The sequence below is a fragment of the Neurospora tetraspora genome (genome assembly GCF_033439725.1).
Source record: "Neurospora tetraspora strain CBS 560.94 chromosome Unknown B0H65scaffold_5, whole genome shotgun sequence".
NCBI lineage: Eukaryota > Fungi > Ascomycota > Sordariomycetes > Sordariales > Sordariaceae > Neurospora > Neurospora tetraspora.
Genome location: NW_026944387.1, coordinates 261,507 through 273,865, shown reverse-complemented (window position 1 = coordinate 273,865; position 12,359 = coordinate 261,507). Strand labels below are relative to the sequence as shown.

The 12,359-nt window shown below is 48.8% G+C and overlaps 4 protein-coding genes across 4 annotated transcripts; 3 read left to right on the top strand and 1 right to left on the bottom strand.

Moving 5' to 3' along the window:
- Nucleotides 1–1,142: 1,142 nt before the first annotated feature.
- Nucleotides 1,143–1,496, top strand: B0H65DRAFT_443150 (uncharacterized protein; the record flags this gene model as incomplete). Its single annotated transcript, XM_062825615.1, has 1 exon — nucleotides 1,143–1,496. The coding sequence occupies one exon, from the start codon at nucleotides 1,143–1,145 to the stop codon at nucleotides 1,494–1,496; it is 354 nt and encodes a 117-aa protein (XP_062680089.1).
- Nucleotides 1,497–2,892: 1,396 nt separating this feature from the next.
- B0H65DRAFT_427454 (uncharacterized protein) lies at nucleotides 2,893–3,405 on the top strand (the record flags this gene model as incomplete). Its single annotated transcript, XM_062824690.1, has 1 exon — nucleotides 2,893–3,405. The coding sequence occupies one exon, from the start codon at nucleotides 2,893–2,895 to the stop codon at nucleotides 3,403–3,405; it is 513 nt and encodes a 170-aa protein (XP_062680088.1).
- Nucleotides 3,406–3,878: 473 nt separating this feature from the next.
- B0H65DRAFT_575283 (uncharacterized protein) lies at nucleotides 3,879–4,955 on the bottom strand (the record flags this gene model as incomplete). Its single annotated transcript, XM_062830616.1, has 2 exons — nucleotides 4,545–4,955; nucleotides 3,879–4,468 (listed from the first exon to the last, which is right to left on the bottom strand). Exons 1-2 carry the CDS (start codon nucleotides 4,561–4,563, stop codon nucleotides 3,879–3,881), a joined length of 609 nt encoding a protein of 202 aa, XP_062680087.1. The 5' UTR covers nucleotides 4,564–4,955.
- A 3,540-nt stretch (nucleotides 4,956–8,495) lies between these two features.
- Nucleotides 8,496–12,242, top strand: B0H65DRAFT_467813 (Alpha/Beta hydrolase protein). Its single transcript, XM_062826926.1, has 2 exons — nucleotides 8,496–9,014; nucleotides 9,135–12,242. The coding sequence occupies exons 1-2, from the start codon at nucleotides 8,943–8,945 to the stop codon at nucleotides 11,928–11,930; spliced, it is 2,868 nt and encodes a 955-aa protein (XP_062680086.1). The 5' UTR covers nucleotides 8,496–8,942; the 3' UTR covers nucleotides 11,931–12,242.
- The last annotated feature ends 117 nt before the right edge of the window (nucleotides 12,243–12,359 follow it).

The following is a 12,359-nucleotide window of genomic DNA, read 5'->3' as shown; positions in this document are numbered from 1 at the left end:
GTAAGCATATGACAAGAATGTAGTGCCACACGTCCACAGTTTCAACTTCCAGTCCCCCCATCCTTCAACGGCAGGGACCCGTTCTCGTGCTCGTGCTTCAACGGGTGGCTGCAACATTGAAGGATTGGCGTACGATTATGAGACATTGACTGCTCACATTTCTTTCGCATTGCCGTCGACCAAACGTAACATCTGTGGTGCGCCTATCCGTCCCACGTCCCACGTCCCCAAAGCGTAACACTCCTCCGTCCGTTCAATCGCCTTTTACCAACCATCACTTACCACTTCGCCGAGGTTCATGTCGTTCAACCGGTTGTTCAGGTCGGTCAGCAATGATATTTCTTGCGCGATAGGAGCGCGGCGCGGCGGTATCAATGCACTGCACTGCGTTCCTTCCCGCTGATAGTTTCTCAACTTGTGTTCACTCTGAAACGAGGGAGGGGGGGTTGCATCGCAGATTCCGTCGCAGTAGTACCTATCACGGGCATGGCAAGACAAGAAACGGACAAAGGATGGTGGTCGTCCGTCTCACACCGACCGTCTCCGTCTCTGCCACACACACGCGGGCGCGCCCCTGGCCTGGCCTGGCCTCCCGCCACGCCCGCCTCCTTCGAATGTGTGAGAAACCCAAAAGAGTGAACGTGATCCGGGGTTGGTTTGAGTGATTGGTCGGCTGGCCCGGTTGGTACGCAAGTCGAAGCAAGTGATTGATTGGGTTTCGAACCTTGCCCCTGTTTGGCTGACAGACAGACACCCCGGCCGGTAGTAATGTCCACTGTTCTACCGCTTTTCTGGAAGCTTTCCATTTTTGGGTTTGCACAATCTTAGATAAGAGAGATCATTATATTGAATCTTCTTCAACCCAGTTTGGGTTGCAAACATCATGATCGTGGAGAATACCTAGACTCAGGTAGTGCGCCGTTAGAATCGGTGACGGTACCATCCCGAGGTGCTACTCTACTCTAGGTAGAGCAAGAGGAGTTGTCTTATCTCGGATCGCTTCCCCAGAGTCTGGAAATATCAAGGGAATATCTTGGGTTATATCTTTCTTTACTGCCGCTGTCAACTACCGAAGCGAACAAGGGCATCAATCTTCGGACATTACTCCGGGGCTATTGAACAAACAGCGGAGAAAGTAGAGCATGGTGTACGTCATTCAGTCTGGTTTCACTTTCCTCTTCACTTTCCTTGGTCCCCTGATGATGGAAATGGGTTGGGGAAACAACAAGAGACAATGTCTCGTGATCTCCTGGCGTGATGAGCTCTTGAGCATGTTTGCATGGGTGAGTTCCATCACTTGGGCACTCGGTAGGAGAACTACCGAAAGCAACCAGTGCTGGACTAGCTGGGGGAGCTTGCCTGGAACTAGCTCTGTTGATGATAGCTTCAAGTGTTCAAGCATGAACTTCCAAGACGAGGGAGAGAGACAAGACGAGATTCTCATATTTGGGCCAGTCGGAGAGACTCCATTCCTCCTGGTCCTTGAGACGTCGTGAAATTGTTTCTGAAGATCTTCCGGAAACAAGGCGGACCATGAACCTTTGGCTTACTCGGGCTAGGTTTGCGACGGTTGACGTGGATAGACGTCGCAAGCGTGAGTACGATATCTCGTCTGCCTTGGCAACCGTTGAGAATATCTTATATCGACTCTGCTATGGCGATTATCATGCCATCAACTTCTCGTCGAAATCCGCAACGCAAAAATGGCATACAGAGCAGACCGGAAGGGGCCGGCCGAAGGACGCGTCGGTGTCAGGGTCCTCGGCGGTGATGTCGTGGGATAGGGTTGCAAGCCGACGTTGTACACAGTAAACCTCGGTCCGTGGAGCCAGCAGGGAGGTGATGGAGATGATGGTTGAAACAGAGGGAATGGAACGTGGAGATTTGCCATTGAAACCCAAGACGGGAGCGATCACAATGACGGACCGAAATGCAACGGATTATAGTCGGTCGGATTATAGTGGGTTGTGAGGAAATGCGGTGCCGGTGATCCGAATGGAACGGACGGGGATCTTGCGAGACGGGTCAGGAAATTTGTCGCTGCGACGGTTGAGGTCGAGAAAATTGACGCGACAGAAACATCGAAGAGGAAGCCAAGCCAGCATTGGGGAGAAGGTGCTTACAGTCAACCGACATCGCTTCTCCCTCCCTCCAAAAGCGCAATACCATCACCGAGCACTTCAACATTTCAAAGCTTCTTCCCCACGTCGCCCCCCTCAAGGAGCGAACACAGTGAAAAAGGGTTTGTTTTGCTTTCGCAAAGGTATGACATCAAAAATTACGGCCGGAACGGCCCCGAAGGACAATTCATGACGGCTAGCACCACGATGTGCAATGCAGGCTCTCCGCCATACGGCGCGGTTTTCTTGATCTCCGCGCAGTCAACCAAGGTAAGTATGAAGAAAAAAAAGAGGAGAAGAAAAGTCTAAGAAATGGGAGGGGGGCCCATGGTTAAATAGGTGTTGGGGGATGGCCTGTGCACGAGTGCAAACTTCCCTGCACCTGGCGGAAATTGCACTCGCGCACGGACGTAAAATGGCAGCTTGTTGGCGGCAGGCAGATACTGTCAGGAGGACGGGCGCAGATTGGACAGGTGGCTGGCACCGGCAGGCAAGAGACGGAGAGAGTGCCGTTCATCAGCCCCACAGCGGGGACGATCAGTTCCCCGGACCGCCAAATGCGTTCAGCACCTGGTGACGTCACTTGTCCCTGACAGGCATCAAGGCACTTAGACCGAGCAACAACACTTTATGTGAACGCGTCTTCCTCACCACTACACTCGAATCCAAACAAAACAATCAATCTTGAATAAGAACAGTATCACGAACATTACACCCGTCCAGCAACAGAATCCATAATCTTAATCCACAAACAATAACAACCAAAACAACAATGGCCTCCCGAACACTCTTCACCCGCGCCACGACCCTCCTCCGGGCCAGCGCCGCCACGAACCAAGCCGGATCCATCACCAGATCCACTCCCCTCGTGGTCTCCCGCGCCTACCACCCCACCCCTTCCCTCAAAACCGACAAAGACTTCTCCGAAGACCGGACCACCGTCCGCCCGCGCCGCTCCGAAGGGTCCAGCTACGCCTCGGACGACGAAGTGGCGCACCTAGACAAGACGGCCTTCGACCCCAAGAACACGTCGCCCAACGGGGAGACCGAGTCCGCCGGCAAGGAGTCCAACGGCAACCCGCTCGAGACTTCGGGAGCAAACAGAGAGTTCTCCAGGCCCCAGGGCGATCATCCTACCGAGGGGGATATGTCCAAGGGGGAGAAGACGCCTGGTATGGGCAAGGACAGGAAGAAGAGTGGTGGGCCGGCGGCGGGGAGTAAGAAGGGGGGGAAGACGCATTATCAGGAGAGTAAGGATCAGGGCGTTAGTGCTAAGGACGCCTAAAGGATTGAGCAGGTGAAGGATTGGGAGCAGCCGGGGCTGAGCGGTGTCAATGATGGAGAGATAGGCTCTGGGTCGTCTGCACAACATCAAGGGCATGGAGAACAAGTGCGCGGCCTGGCACAAACGACTTGCATGGCGAGAAGGGCGCTGCTGCAAGATTACGGAGGACGATGCTGGAAAGACAAAAAGATGGTTATGGGTTGCATCTTGCGTCATGAGACACGAAAGGGATTTCAATTGTTCAGTGGCTTTTGTTTCATTATATCGATGGCATGGGAGAGGATACAGGTACAACAGGACTGTTGCTCCTATCGGCATATATAGGCCTAATAGACATCGAAATCAGGCTTGCTTCATCGTGCTCAACAATGGAAATCCAACGCTTTATTTGTATCATCCAGCGCGAAAGGTCCAGCCGACTTGAATCCTGGCCCTCGAGCCCCATTCCTCCTTATTTTCGCAGCCCACCCCTCTCAAGCATACAACCCATCCATATCATCCTCCTCTTCCTCCTCCTCCTCCGCCTTCTTCTCAACAACGACCTCCCTCCTCTTCCCCACCTCCTTCCTACACATCGGACAAGTCCCCTTACTCCTCAACCACGGCCCCACACACTCGAGGTCAAACCGATGCGAGTGATGACACGGCAGCTCCACCACCAAACAATACTGATCATCCAGGTACCTCTCCGCGCAGATGGGACACTGCTCGTCCTCCTTCAACTTCTTCCTGTCCACCCGATCCAGCCCATCCAAAAACTCTTGCGAGACACCCTCGATTTGCGTGGGCGGGCGGAGGATGTCTTCGTCCAGAGATTCGCTCAGCGAGATGAGGAAGTCGCGGTTTTCGTCAGTCGGTGCCGTGGTGGCGAGCACGCCCATTTGGTCTTGGACCAGCCGGTAGAGCGCGGCGAGGTCGACGGGGTTGGCGGTCGCGTGCGGGTTGTTGTGGTGTGTGCTAGAAGAGTTCTCGGGGTTGATGTTGTGCAGGTGCGAGGTGAAGGTTGACATGTCGACTTGGCGGCGTTTGCGGGGGGTGGAGGAGGGTTTGATGTTGTGTTCGACTGGAGGGGAGAGGGTGGTGGTTAGTGATGCGCTGGTGGGGGGAGAGCTTGGGGAGAGACGGGGGGAGGGACGTACCTTCGTATTGGGTCGCCATTTTGACTAGTTGTATGCGCCGAAGCTGGATTGGGTATGCGACTGTGTTGGAGGAATAGCAACGCTGGACTGATCGAGGTCGAACCGAAGCTGCGCGGCTCTGGGAGTTGGAGTCTGCGGGGTGTTGAGGTGACACCGACGCAATGCCGTTGCAGCTAGGAGAGTTGATTGGGTTGCTGAAGACGAGAATGTAATGCGCGATGACTGGAGAGGATCAAGAAGGACGGAGTCGCAACGCTGTATGATTTGAATATAGTTCGAGTTTCGAGACAGACTTCGGAGTCGTGCTGGGAATAGCTTCGGCGTGGCAGGCAGCTCGAGGTGACGCGGGGCATTGGTCCCCTGGAAGCATCCACTGAAGCACATTAAGGTAAAGTGGCCCGTGCCCTCGCATCATGTTTTGAACGGGCCGACTAGGGCGACTGTGCTTTTCGGTATGGCGACTGTGTGGGCCACCCTCTAGCCACATGTTTATGGATATTAGCCACGCCTAAAGTTACACGTAAGCGACATCTATGAATATTTGTACTAACGATCGTCGTATTGTACCTACTAGTATACACCTAAGTCAATAATTGAATTGAAGCTGTAGAATCGCTGTCACTGTCGCCATTACTAGTATCGCCAAAGTAAGTCATGGTGTTGAGTAAATGTAGAGTGGATTATTAATTGCGTCGTGTGTAGATAATTGAAATTATCGACCTTATTTTCTCCTAACCAAACGAGGCGCCCGCGCGTACCCCCAGCCCCGTGCCCTCGATTAAATGGATTAAGACTAAGCTTCATAATAATGACTATAATTTTTTTAATATTAACGAATTTATTAAGGAGGAGAAGCGGTTACCGTCTCCTATCGCTACCGGCCTCCCCGCGGATAAAGTAGACTTTATCGCGATTGAAGAAATAGAGTTTTGCGAGTCCCTATCCTCTCTTCCCGCTCTTTGCTTACCTCTATTTAGTTAGCCCGAAGAGGAGATAGATTTGTTCGTGATTCTAGAGGAGGAGTTAGAACTCCTAGAGCCTTCTTACCCCTTCAAGGACTTTATATATAATAATTAGTGCGATATTAATACGTTCATTAAGGAAGTATAAGATACTGTTTGCGCTGCGAGGTTTGTGGTTATAAGGAGGAGGTCGAATAATTACGTAGATAGTAAACTAACCCGTATCGATTTGGAGTGTGCTGAGAGAGCGGTCTATACCGGCTTATATTCTACCTTTATCGACGTAAAGAAGCGCTTGCGTGCTACGTTGGGTAAAAAAGATTATAGATGGAAAGCGAAGGCTGTCTTTCTTAAGAAAAGGAGTAAGTAGTTCTTTATAATAATGTCCGATTAATATAATTACGCGTTACGATTAGATACGGTCAGATATATGGCTGTTAATTGCTGTCTTTAACGAATAGAGGAGGTAACCGTTAAGATTATCCGCTTTAGTAGTTAGGCTAGATTAACGGCCGCTAATATTGCCGCTATTATTAGAAAAGAGTTCCCTAGTATCGTTATTACTAAATTAGATGTAAATAATATACTTACCGCCTATAGAAAGAAAATAGTTAGAATTCTTACCCTAATATAATAATTCTTTAATATTCTTTTTACTACCCCGGGTATCGATATTCGAATATATTGAAAGGATGGTTTAAAGGAGCGAAAGTTTTTTTACTCGCGTAGAGAGGATTTTTTAGACGTACCCTGAGTATATTAAATAATTAAAGAGGAACTTTGATGTATAGAGTTTGGATTGCACGTATAAAGTTAATAAGTTTAATATATTTCTTTTATAAATATACAGAATAACTTTTATATATATTCCCTTTAATATTAGGTACTATTTATTGAGTAGCGAGAAGGAGGGGTGTTTTACCTAGGTTTTTCGATAGTTGGAGAAGCTTCTTATTAAAGAGAATATTCTTCGCCCGTTTGTGATAATTATAAATTACGATAAAGTATATAAGAATGTTATGCGGGTTGTTTTGAATAATATATAATATTAGATTTGCCTTTGGTATATTATAAAAAATGTCGCGTTTAATACGAGGAAGAAGTAGGTGGGTTCGTTCGAGGGTACTGCGCTAGGGAACCGTAGTAATAATGGTTCCTATTTTAAAGAAAATAGGTAAATTAGATATTAACTCTACTAACTACGACTATACCTCTCGCGCTATTGCTTTACGTTTACTACGGCAAAACGATTACGTTTAATATTTTAATAAAGGTATTAAAAATGTATATTTTAAGGACGTTAACAGCTTCGTCGTAGGTATAAGCGGTGCCTCTAAACGCAAGTAGGTTAATAATGCTAATAGTATTTTTGCTATATAGAACGTAGTTATATATACCCCAACCGAAGGGGATTTTAATAAAGAGTAGTTTACTTTAAAGGTTAATTTTGGTACTAAATAATTTAGTTAATTATCTTATTTATTATTACTTTTATTATTATCCCTATATGTACTATTAATTCTATTCTTTTATATTTAAATTTATTTACTTACCTTGAAAATACTTACTTCCCTTTATGCTAGGAGTTCGCCTATTTTACTATTAGTATTTATTGTAATTTTAGTATCTGTATAACCTCTCGAATAGAGAGGGTATATAGTATATTTAAATCTTAGCTTATTAATCAATATATCTAGTTTGATGAACTATTTAAGGCTATCGAGAGTACGCTTAGCTGCCTTAAGACGAACTTCTTATAGAAGTATGCCTATTAAGTCTCTCGATCTGTATACTACTACGACTATAAGATCTTATAGACCCTCAAATTCGTTGTAAGCTTTGCAGCGCTTAAATTATTAGCCAATAATATTAAGATTGTAGGGGATAAAATAAAGGATGGAAGAGAGGGCGAAATATGTATTGGCAACTTTAAGAAGCAATATAGTTTGCTTTACTAGTATAAGATAGTTACTCTATTAAAGACTGGTGGTTGGCTAGTATATACCGCTATCGACTCTTACTAGTTCTTAAATTTAGATAAACCTTTAATAGTTACCACCTTCGCTATCCGCTGTAAGTAGGACCTTAAGACAGTTATTAATAAGTGTTGGTAGATACTTAATAGCCTGTAGGCATTACTATACGCTCTTTGATAGTAAGTAGTACTAGAGGCAAATTGAAAGGGGGCTAGTATACGAGATACGCCAATTTACGATACGCTGGTACTAGCTAAACTGCTTGCAAAGAAGGCGAGAATTATTGTTACGTAGTAGTTGAGTTAGTATAAGGGGATGTTAGATTCTAATATTACGGCTCTCTAAGAGATTTAAACTACCTAAGTAAATATAGTACGAAAGAATTAGTAATTCCGCGTATAGTTCGCTACCTTAATACGAACTATAACGATGGGGATAGGAATACCTTCAGTTCAACTAAACCTTCTACTGCGAGCTCTAGTAGAGTACTCCTATACCTAGCCGTAGTAATATAGGTACTAGTAGTATAAGTACTAGCTGTATAGGTATGCCTAATACTCTCTCCTAAATAGTTAATATAATTATAGTATACAAAACCCCCTATACTAGCAATAATAGTATTGCTGGCAATAGAACAATCTTTTATAGAGCAGTTATTTAGAGTAGTCAAATTATATATTTATAGATTAATGTACGTCTTCGAATAACCTCACTTTCTCGATTTTTTGTATGTCTGATATAGAAATGTTGTACAATGTTACTGTGTACTGCAATTTAGCGGGCAGTGATATGCCCTATTATTTTGGCTACTGGGCCGCCTGGCAGATGTGTGGCTAGAGGGTGGCCCACACAGTCGCCATACCGAAAAGTACAGTCGCCCTAGTTCGGTTTTGAAGACCTGACGAGTAAGGAGATAAGCTTTTTTGCCTGCCATAACAATCCTGGACTCTTCCAACTCTGGGCGCAACAAGTGCCGAATAGCGTGCCTTTCAGAAGACATCGTCATTTCATGATTTCTCGGCAGCATCTGATCCAATATTGAAGCTGCTCTTTTCCCCTTTTTGTGTTACTTGACACCGTACAAATGTTGTGCACTAATCCACAACGCGGCAAGATGTGATTGCCTTCCCTCGGAACCAAACATGTGTCCGGGTTCAATGGACGAATAAGTTGAAGGTACTTTCCTGTTGTTGGCTGTTTCTCTGAATGGACGGGAATGACATCATGTCCCCCATTGGGTGGTTGACACTCTTTCCCAATCCCGTCTCCTGTTCAGGTACCAGCCAATCCCTTTTCAGTGGCAGGCCCAGCCCCTTGAAGCCCGTATTAAGCCCGATCCCTTGGTTTGGGCTTTGACTGATATTTAAAATATCTTGGCCGTGCTCTCTCTCTTTCTTTTCCAACTAAACATACCTAAACACCTTTGCCATTCATTTATGACGGAGTAAACAGAGAGCAAGATGCCTCCTCTCAACACGGCGACGATTGGCATGGCCGTCACGCCAACAGTCGTCTCCACCTTCTTCAGTCATGTAAGACAGCAGTCTAATCATCCCATCTTCCACTCCCCATCCACCACCGGGATGAACCTTAATCTTCTTTCGTCCACAACAATCCACAAATGATCGCTCGCTAACTTGACCGGAAAAAAGTACCTCAACCGCAACGGAGTCCGCCAAAAACCCACCGAGCGACTCTCCTACGACGAAGGCCTCCACCTAATCCGTTCCTTCCTCGACTTCGCATCCTCCCGTCCCGTCGAAGAACTCCAAGCCTTCACCGGCCAATGGGTCCCTCATCCTACCTGGGTACGCGTCGACGAGGTCGAAATCCCCGAGTATGAACTCTCCCGCGCCGCCAACCTGCTCCACGAACAACTCGGTCCCGAAGGTATTCGCCGTGTCGGCGGCCGCGAGTGGTGGCAATGGCGCAAACCCAAGAGCCCGCTGAAGGCTGAATGGATCGAGATGAAGGCCGACTACGAAGAGCGCAAGGAGAATGCCGACCCGGGCAATCGCGTTATGTTGTATGTTCATGGAGGTGCGTACTTTTTTGGTAGTGTCAATGAGCACCGCTTCATGATTCAGAGACATGCGCGAAAGCTGAGGGCCAGAGCGTTTGCGCCCAAGTACAGGCTGGCGCCGCAGTTTCCGTTCCCGTGTGGGTTGCAGGACTGCTTGGCTGCTTATCTGTACTTGTTGACGCAGCAGGAGCCCAAGACGATTATCTTGGCGGGTGATTCGGCAGGTGGTGGCATGGTGTTGTCACTGTTGGTGATTCTGAGAGATCAGGGCATCCCATTGCCGGCCGGTGCGGTTTTGATCAGTCCATGGGCCGATCTTACGCATTCGTTCCCCAGTGTTGCGGGAGATTGTCCATTGGACTACGTTCCGCCTCATGGGTTCCATCACAGACCCTCTAGGGCATGGCCGCCACCTGATGAGGATGAGATGGAGGAGCTGAAAAAGATTGCTGTCGAACAAAAGAAGGGCGACGGCGTGAAGGAGGGCAGTTCGGATTCCAACAGCGGCATTCCCACCATTGGCGACGTTATCGACAAACCCACTCGCCTGTCGCTCATGATCGACGGCCAACAAATCGATATCAAAGAGCAGATCCAGATGTACACCACTAACGAGATGCTCAATCATCCCTTGGTTAGCCCGATTATGCAACCCACCCTTGGTGGTCTCCCTCCTCTCCTCATCATGACCGGCGGGGCGGAGATCTTGCGCGACGAACAGATCTACCTGGCCCACAAGTGTGCCCACCCCGAGAAATACCTCCCACCCGAAGCCATGATGGACGAACACGCCTGGGCTCAGCTGAAGCAATACCCACCGACGGACGTCCAGCTCCAAGTCTGGGATGACCTGTGCCATGTGGCTCCTACTTTGAGTTTCACACGGCCAGCGAAATACCAGTTCCGAGCCATCGCCCAATTCGGCGCTTGGGCCCTTGCCCGCGCTCAGCGGAGGGAGATTGACATTCTGGATGATGACGATGTCTCTGTCATTTCCGGCCATGAGGGTGCGGATGAGTCTGACGAGGACACCAATCAGCCCGCCGTTGACCCAACCCAGCCGAACCTAGAACCCAAGCAGAAGCCCAAGAAAAAGACCAACAAGCCTAAGAATAAGAGAACCAAGACGGTCGCCGAAATGGAGAACGAAGCCAATGCAGTTGGCAAAGCAGGCGACCCCCTCCCTCCCTTCCACCAGCACATGATCCGACAACGCGTCACCACCACCGGTCTGATCCTACCTCTCCCTGAACATTCCGACCTCCCAGCCTGCTGTATGGACCGGAATGTCATAGGCGTAATCAAAGCCGGCCCCGTGCGCAAGTGGCTCGCCCACAAGAAGAAATTTGATTCCCGCTTTGCTTCGACCAAATCCAAGGTCCACAAGCTGAGAATCAAGGACATGCGCGAAGGCGGCTACGAAGTCTTCCCCGGTGGTGACGTGCCCCCTCCCTCAGCGCTCGCAGGCCGCAGAAAGATCGGCCACCGCGAAAAGGACCAAAAGAAGGAGAAGAAGAGTTGGGGTCTCAGTCTCTGGGGCGTGTGGGGCAGTAAACACGACAAGATGACTGTTGCACGCGGGGAAAAGGCCGATCGCGCTGCCGACCGAGAAGTTTCCACCAAAACCGTCCAGGGAGCTGACGGAGGTGAGGGCGCTAGGAGCTACACCGACATCGAAAACCAGGAAGGTACCGGCATCCAAGGCAAAACGGCCGCTGGCGTTGATCGTCCGGGTCTCGGAACCAGACTGTCTGGGTCTAGATACAAGAGTGTTGCGGATAAAGGGCAGACGGGGCCGCATGAAGGTGAAGAGCACGAGAGGATGCAGATCGATGATATTTTGGCTTACCGCAAGGGAGAGCTGGAGGAACAGCATCATCAGCCTCCAGAGGTCGGAGCGACGGGGAAGAGGCCGATTGTGGATGGCTTGGCGACGCCGTTTAGTCTGGGCAAGAAGGCAGAGACGGCTAGTATGATCACGTTGCAGAGCGGGAGGAGTAGGTTCACCGCGGGGACGGGAGTGCTGCAGAGTCCGCCGGGGACCAGCGCTGGTGCGTCGAGGGATAATTTGTCGTTGATGCCTGGCGCAGATGACGCTTACTCATCTGCTGAAGCCCCGGAGTCTGGTACAGCGGTCGACGGCGTGGCAACGGGCAGTGGTAGTGCTCTGAAGAATGAAGTGGAGGTGGATGGAGACAGTAAGGAGGCGGAGCGGATTGTTCCCCAAGAGGTGGAAGTGAGGAATTATGCTACCCAACCACTGGATGCCACGAGGGGAATAGGCATGTCGTTGCCTACACCTCTTACTCCGGGAACCCCGGGGACGTTGGGAAGCAGACCGGGGCTGGATCGGTTCGTTACTGCTGATGAGTTTTTGAGTACCGGTGCTCCTACTCCTACTGCTAGTGAGCAGAAGCTGGCTTAGGAAGCGGAATCCAGAGCTTGGGTGGTGACGAGACAGTGGAAGTGTAACTTTTTTTGAGTTTGTTCTTAGATATCCTTTGCTCATTTGTCGGTTTGGAAGAGTTAGTTTGATATCCATGGAGCGAAGTGGTGATTGGTAAAAAGCGGAGGGAATAATGGGTGATCGCTGTTGTTAGTTGCAGTTACTTTTGAGTTTCCTTTTGAGTTATGATATCACTGTATTAGTAGCGTTTTGTCAACATCTGAGTTGCCAGCGACTTGCAAACTCCATTCTGCTCTTTCCAGGACGGATGATTCCATTCAGAATAAGCGGTGACCTTGACTTCTAATACTAATTCGGGAGTTTGGAGTCATAAAGCCTCTGAGAGTTAGACAAAGAATATTGAAACAGTCTATCAAGGCTCTAGCCTATGGAATGGTTGTATTCTTC